General features: G+C 44.4%; 1 protein-coding gene across 2 annotated transcripts in view; it reads left to right on the top strand.

Moving 5' to 3' along the window:
• The window catches only part of LOC131203769 (disintegrin and metalloproteinase domain-containing protein 2-like), a 38,491-nt gene extending 30,976 nt beyond the window's left edge, over nucleotides 1–7,515 (top strand). The window contains exons 16-21 of one of the 2 annotated variants that reach the window (XM_058194362.1): nucleotides 551–737; nucleotides 2,211–2,291; nucleotides 3,714–3,831; nucleotides 4,319–4,478; nucleotides 5,669–5,713; nucleotides 7,384–7,515. In XM_058194362.1, the coding sequence (XP_058050345.1) occupies nucleotides 551–737; nucleotides 2,211–2,291; nucleotides 3,714–3,831; nucleotides 4,319–4,478; nucleotides 5,669–5,713; nucleotides 7,384–7,393 (601 nt within the window). In that variant the 3' untranslated portion in view covers nucleotides 7,394–7,515. The other variant, XM_058194363.1, reaches the window with a different exon arrangement.
• Nucleotides 7,516–7,744: the final 229 nt, after the last annotated feature.

Genomic DNA, 7,744 nt, shown 5'->3' with positions numbered 1-7,744 from the left:
TCTATTCTATTCTATTCTATTCTATTCTATTCTATTCTATTCTATTCTATTCTATTCTATTCTTCCATTCCATTCCATTCCATTCCAATTCTTTCATTCTATTATTCTATTCTATTCTATTCTATTCTATTCTATTCTATTCTATTCTATTCTATTCTATTCTATTCTATTCTATTCTATTCTATTTCTATTCCTCCTCTCCTCTCCTCTCCTCTCCTCTCCTCTCCTCTCCCTCTTCTTATTCTATCTATTCTATTCTATTCTATTCTATTCTATTCTATTCTATTCTATTCTATTCTATTCTATTCTATTCTATTCTATTCTATTCTATTCTATTCTATTCTATTTCTATTCCTCCTCTCCTCTCCTCTCCTCTCCTCTCCTCTCCTCTCCTCTCCTCTCCTCTCCCTCTTCTTATTCTATCTATTCTATTCTATTCTATTCCTATTCCTATTCCTATTCCTATTCCTATTCCTCCTCTCCCCTCCCCCTCCCCCTCTCCCGCTCCCCTCCCCTCATCTTCATCTTCACCTCACCTCAATTTTTACAGGGATCTCAGATGTGGAAAGTTAATTTGCACGTATCCCTACGACACTCCTTATACTAAAATTAGCATTCCCGTCTTGTATATGCCGGTGAAGAAGAACATTGTCTGCATTTCACTGGACCTTAAACATCCAGAAGGCACAACCGACCCTATGATGGTGAAAGAGGGTACCAAATGTGGATTTGATAAGGTAAGGAAAATAACCTGGATCAGAACGTCGACAATGATGTTATTTAAGTAATACTAATTCTGTAGTAGGCAATATAACATGTTAATAATAATAACAAAGTTGGAAGGGACCTTGGAGGCCTTCTAGTCCAACCCCCTGCCCAGGCAGGAGACCCTGCAACCACTTCAGGCAAATGGTTATCCAACATTTTCTTAAAAATTTCCAGTGTTGGAGCATTCACAACTTCTGCAGGCAAGTTGTTCCACTGATTAATTGTTCTAACTGTCAGGAAATTCCTCCTTAGTTGCTTCTCTCCTTGATTAGTTTCCATCGATTGCTTCTTGTCTTGCCTTCAGGTCCTTTGGAGAATAGCTTGACTCCCTCTTCTTTGTGGCAGCCCCTGAGATATTGGAACACTGCTATCATGTCTCCCTTAGTCCTTCTTTTCATTAAACTAGACATCCCCAGTTCCTGCAACCGTTCATCATATGTTTTAGCCTCCAGTCCCCTAATCATTTTTGTTGCTCTTCTCTGCACTCTTTCTAGTCTCAACATCTTTTTTACATCGTGGCGACCAAAACTGAATGCAGTATTTCAAGTGTGGCCTTACCAAGGCATTATAAAGTGGTATTAACACTTCACGTGATCTTGATTCTATCCCTCTGTTTATGTTGGTAGTAGAAACATCTGGAGAAAGGCAGATGATCAATATAGATCAATAATGTTGATCAACAATAACGGGTAAATGCTTTCTGACATGATACTGGCAATAACACCATTAGACAACAACAGCCACCCGGCTAGGGGGCTCAGTGGCTAAGACACTGAGCTTGTCGATCAGAAAGGTCGGCAGTTCGGCGGTTCGAATTCCTGGTCCAGGTCTCCTGCCTGAGCAGGGGGTTGGACTAGATGACCTCCAAGGCCCCGTCCAAATCTGCTGCTGTTACTGTTTATCGGCTTATCCCCGGTACCTCAGTCGGTGGCTGAAATTGCCAGTTTTCATCGACACGAAACATTTGGCTTTGTGACCAGTCATCTAAACATCTGACTGTGTGACCAGTCGTCATCAACATGACAATATTTTGCATTATGGTCAACAACCCCCGCGCTCCCCCCTGCTTTTGGCACGTGATGGCACAGTGGTCCCGCTAGGCCTGTTTTTCACCCTCCCTAGGCTCCAAGAAAGGCTCTAGACGAAAACAGCCTTCTCCCCCACCCGGAGGCCCTCTGGAGGCTGGAAACAGCCCGTTTCTTGACTTCTGGTGGGCCCGGAAGGCCCGAAAATCTAAGCTAGGGCAACGCTCGTGTGCCCACAGATATGGCTTCACATGCCACCTGTGCAGGCGTGTCATAGGTTCACCATCATGGCTCTATACAATGCCTTAACCTCCTGGAGGAAATGCAGCACATTTGTCTAACTATCCAATAAATGAAGTCTTTTGAAAAGCGTTTCTTGTTTTAAAACCTAAAAATAATACATATTGTTCCTTGTAGATTTGCCTCAGACAAAAATGCGAAAACTATGGCAATCTGAAATATGATTGTGACTCTGCCAAAAAATGCTCAGGACATGGGGTAAGTTAAAAAGAAAAAAATATTTCCCATGAAACTTTTTTTTTTTTAAAGGGGGAGTTTCTTTCTTTCTTGGGTCTCCAACCTTGGCAACTTTAAAACCTGGTAGCAAAGCTGGCTGGGGAATTCTGGGAGTTGAAGTCCGCCAGGCTTAAAGTTGCCAAGGAGACACCTGGCCTAGTGCATAGGTTCCATAGGTTCGCCATCACGGGCCTAGCGCAAGTTTTGTCAACTTTGGACATGAGGAGGCTGCAATGACTGCAAGTGTGAAAACCAGTCATAAGTCAAAAACAGTCATTTTTCAATGCCGTTGCATCTTTGAATGGTCACTAAAGGAATAGTTGCAAGTTGAAGAATTTTATTCCATTCCATTCCACTCCATTTTCTTTCCATTTTTCATTCCATTATTATGTTATGTTATGTTATGTTATGTTTTGTTGTGTTGTGTTGTGTTGTGATTTTATGTTGTTATGTTATATTATGTTATGTTATGTTATGTTACGTTACATTGCTGTGTTATGTTACATTATGTTGTTATTGTATGTTACGTTATGTTACGTTGTTATGTTATGTTATGTTATGTTATGTTATGTTATGTTATGATATGAAATGTGTTTTGTTATGTTACGATATGTTATGTTGTTATTACATAACATAACATAACGTTATGATCCGATTTGTTCCGTTCCGTTCCGCTCCATTCCATATTCTATTCTGTTCTGTTCCTTTCCATTCCATATTCTATTTTATTCCATTCCATATTCTGTTCTGTTCTGTTCCTTTCCATTCCATATTCTATTTTATTCCACTCCATATTCTGTTCTGTTCTGTTCCTTTCCATTCCATATTCTATTTCATTCCATTCCATTCCATATTCTGTTCTGTTCTGTTCTGTTCCTTTCCATTCCATTCCATATTCTATTCCATTCCATTCCATATTCTATTCTGTTCTGTTCTGTTCTGTTCTGTTCCTTTCCATTCCATATTCTATTCCATTCCATTCCATATTCTATTCCATTCCATTCCATATTCTATTCTGTTCTGTTCCTTTCCATTCCATATTCTATTTTATTCCACTCCATATTCTGTTCTGTTCTGTTCCTTTCCATTCCATATTCTATTTCATTCCATTCCATATTCTATTCTGTTCTGTTCCTTTCCATTCCATATTCTATTTCATTCCATTCCATATTCTATTCTGTTCTGTTCTGTTCCTTTCCATTCCATATTCTATTCTGTTCTGTTCTGTTCTGTTCTGTTCCTTTCCATTCCATATTCTATTCCATTCCATTCCATATTCTGTTCTGTTCTTTTCCATTCTTTTCTCTTCCATTCCATTCCACTTGCCAAAAGCATCTTCCCATTTGGAAGCACTCGACCGCAAGATTTAAATCCATTCAGGTTTTCTCTGATTGGTTTTTCCAGGTATGTAACAACAAAAGAAATTGCCACTGCGATCCAGGCTGGGCTCCTCCAGACTGCCGAATAAAAGGAAGCCCCAGGGGAGGAAGTATTGACAGCGGACTTCGCTATCTGGATTTGGGTCAGTCAGTTGAATCCTACAGGGACCTTCCCCAGCCAAACCAATCAATCCAGCCCTTTGAATGAGCACAGGCCAGGAGTGGCTTGGAGGGGAGGGGTGAGTAGAGACCCGGCAAGGAGCCCCTCGACATAAGTGACATCAAGTTGGCCACACGCCCCCCCCCCCGGTTACATGACCAACTAGCCACGCCCACCCAGCCAGTCATTAGGCAGATCATATTAGTGGTCCGCGGGATTTAAAATGATGAATTTAATGGTCCCTGAGGTCCAAAAGGTTGGGGACCCCTGTTTTAGAGAGTCATTTAAGGCCACCTAGAGGTTTAACTGTGCTCTCAGGGTCACTTAAGTAGTGCAAATGGGTGTGGAGCCTTTTTGGAAAACTGCCGAAAGGACTTTGTTGTAGACTGGAGATGGATAATGTCATATAGCTCCCTCTCCGTGGAGAAAGGGCCATTCAATTTTGACACGGATGACCTCTTTCTATCTAGACCTTGCAAAAAAAGCCAGGGAAGACACTATGCGGACATGGATCCTGCTTAGCATTTTCCTGTTCCTGCCCATTATTATTGGAAGCACCCTTTTGGGTGTCAAATGGAACCGTATCAAAAAATCTTGCTTCGAAGAGGATGAACTGGACGAGGATTCAGAGTAAGTTGCTTTGAACGGGGTGGACCCGCAACCTTCCCGAAGGTTGCAATAAATTGAAGAAGGGGAGAGTTGGCCACCGAATAATGTACAGTGGCAGAGGCATCTTCTGGGAGGGTCAAAAAAGTCAAGATGGCAGCCACAACGCCCATAAAAAGGGTGGTTTTGCTTGGTGCCATTTCCCCCCCCCCCAATATCTGTCGTGTCCCACTCCTCCGCTGACGGCCGGGTCAGGGAAATCCGAATCAGGCGTGCCTCTGCAGCTCTGTCAAAGTCCTAGCAAAGTTCTCAAGGCAGGCAGGAGACCAGAAAGTGACTTCAGCAAGATAAGGTAGATTTTGCCTGACTCAGAGAATGCCAGAAAGCAGATCCTTTATATAGGCCATGGGGTGTGGCTCCATGACTAAGCACTTATCCAGGCCTGCCCCTCCCTTCCTTCTGTTGCCGCCGCCTATCAATTCTCCTGAAGCGAGGGTCACTCCAGTCTGCAGCTGTTGGTAATTGACCTTCCCCAGGCTCACATGCTGTGGGGGAGGGGGAGGGGTCTAGTTGCTCCGTTTGCCTGGGCATGGAGCCAGGGCTGGGGGCTGGAGGCACTTCTTCCTCCTCGGCCTGTCTGGGCATGGAGCCAGGGCTGGGGCCGGGAGGCATGCTAGGACATCCCTTAGCGTTCGGAAGCAGATAAGATGGGCCCGGCTGCGGGGAAAGCGGACGAGGCACAACAATATCATGCAATGAATATATTACTTTTACAAGTATTTCTTTTCCTCTAAGTCCACATTGCAACGTTAAGAACATTACACAGTTGGGACAACTTACATTTTAGGTTTCATGACAAGTCAAAAATGCAAAATTAACTTAAACATGATCTGTTAAAATCAGGTCCCTTCTTTAGTTGAATGGAACTGCTTTAAGATTTTTTGGGGCCAATATTTCTATCAATTTTGAGCTAGAACCAGTGGTGGGATTCAGCCAGTTCGCACCGCTTCGGGAGAACCGGTTGTTAACTTTCTGAGCAATTTGGTGAATTGGTTTTGGAAGAAATAATTAAGGCAGAGAACCGGTTGTTAAATTATTTGAATCCCAACCCTGGCTAGAACCAGGGGTGAAATCTACTATAGTGACCCAACAGAAAAATCGTTGGGTCACCTATACCAACCAAGACTCTCTTCAATTATCTTGTTGCTTTCCAGGTCTTTTTCTAGATCAGAAGAGAGTAACACATCGGAAAAAACAAGGTAAGCCTCTAGAAAGCCGAGGTAGGCAACCTCCTGCAATCTAAAACCCCATTTTTGTCTCTGGAAAAGGTGAGTTTATTTTGTAAGACCAGCAAAGTCTTTTTTTTTTTTCCTGTTCTGTTTTAATTCTAAAAAGACACAAATGAAGGACTTGTGGCCTGCCAGCGGACAGCTGATCTGGCAGCAGATTCGGATGGTGAGGAGGTTGAGGAGGAACATGGGCCAGCTCTGGATTCTGGGGAAGTGCTCTGCGTCGGAGGCAGAGATGGGGCCAGGGCCGTCTGACAGTTGTCAACTGCCTTTGGAGTCGGACATCATTGGGGCAGAACAACAGCTGGAGCCTGTTCCTGATGTGTGCATGTGCAGAGCTGCCAGGAGAAGGGAACAGCTAAGGAACAAAGGTCGACTCAGGAGTAACGCCACAGGTGGACGGTGAATGGCCCCTCCCATAAGGAATAGAGAGGAGCGGAGGTTGAGGGGAGTTTGCAGGAGACAATTAGTTCATTTGGGTGAAGATCTGTTCCTGCATTCTTGCCAAGAAGTATTGTCGGTTACATTGTGTATTGTCGGTTACAGTGTGGAGTCTAAAAGATATCTCCAAGCCTGATAAAGGTCCATAGTTGTGAATTGTAACCCGGGGTGAAATCTACTTACCTTCCCTAGCGGTTTGGAAGGGCGTGCTCCACTCCGCGCAGTTTGCACACGTCCCAGGCGCGTTTGGACCCTCTGCGCATGCACAAAACCTTCTGCACATGTGCGGAGGCTCAAAAACAGGTTACTTCCTGGTTAAAACCAGGAAGTAATGACGTCTGGGCAGGTGGGCGGAGCCTCACACTGCCACCACCCACCAGTTCTCTGAACCACGTGCCGCCATTGCTACCGGATCGTCCGAACCGGTCCAAACTGGGAGCATTTCACCCCTGATTGTAATCCTATCTTGAAAGACTGTGGGAGAGGAAAGACTTTGCTGGAGAGGAATTCATTGTAAATTAAATAAAAGGGGGTTATCGGCTTCGTGATTGTTGTGGTCCGCCAGCAGCCTACAGAACTGGCAACGGAGTCAGACAGCGATGAGACTGAGGAAGAACATGGGCCAGTCCTGGAGACTGGGGAAGGCTCGGATGAGGGCTCTGCGTCAGAGGCAGAGGTGGGGCCAGGGCCATCTGGGAGTGATGTGCGGACTCCAGAGCCTCCAGAGGCTGGCACTAGTGAGGCAGAGGAACAGGAGGAGCCTGTTCCTAATGCACGCATGAGAAGAGCTGCCAGAAGGCAAGAGCAGCTAAAGCAAAGAGGACGACACCAGAGTAGGGCCAAGAGATGATTGACCCCTCCCATAAGGCTTAAAAGACCAGCAATGGCGTTTGGGCTTTTTGCCGGAAAACAACATTGATAGCTTTGTCTTGTTGCATTTGTTTCCTATCAGTGTCTTCTGAACTTTTGCCAAGAAAGGCCTTTGGCAGTTTGCCTAATTGGACCAAGGCTGGTGATAGGACTGAGGAATTTGTGTTGGGAGGAATTTGCTTTAATTTAGTTGGACTATGCTGAGAATGAATTAATTCTCAGCTGTTCTAATAAAGTTTATTTGTTTTTACACTGACTGAGTTTCCTACTACCTACTTGGGCCTGGGTCACAACAGTAATATTCTTTAACTAAGACTTTTCCTTTTAAGTTTCAGCTAAACAGATCGGATGTGAGCAGAGGAAAATTACACAGCGGCTTTCCACGGAAGAAAAGAGAATGCAAGATCACTGCACATTTATGTATATGCCATCTAATAAATCACGGTTTAAAGCATGAACAATTGACTTTCTAGGTTCCACTTTAGTATGGATGTGGGAGTGGTGCGGTGGCTTAGAGGCGGAGCTCTTGCCTCACAATCAGGAGGCTGGGAGTTCGATCCTAGGTAGAGGCAGATAGTTCTCTCTCAGGGAAACACTGGGAATATATCTGCTAAAAAAAACCTCCGCATTGGCAACAGGAAGGGCATCCGGCCAGTAAACACTCGACTCCATTCAGTTGCCCAGACTCCA

This window comes from Ahaetulla prasina, chromosome 9 (genome assembly GCF_028640845.1).
Source record: "Ahaetulla prasina isolate Xishuangbanna chromosome 9, ASM2864084v1, whole genome shotgun sequence".
NCBI classification, from domain to species: domain Eukaryota; kingdom Metazoa; phylum Chordata; class Lepidosauria; order Squamata; family Colubridae; genus Ahaetulla; species Ahaetulla prasina.
The sequence above is the reverse complement of the archived record's forward strand: the minus strand, read 5'-3'. Positions and strand labels throughout refer to the sequence as shown.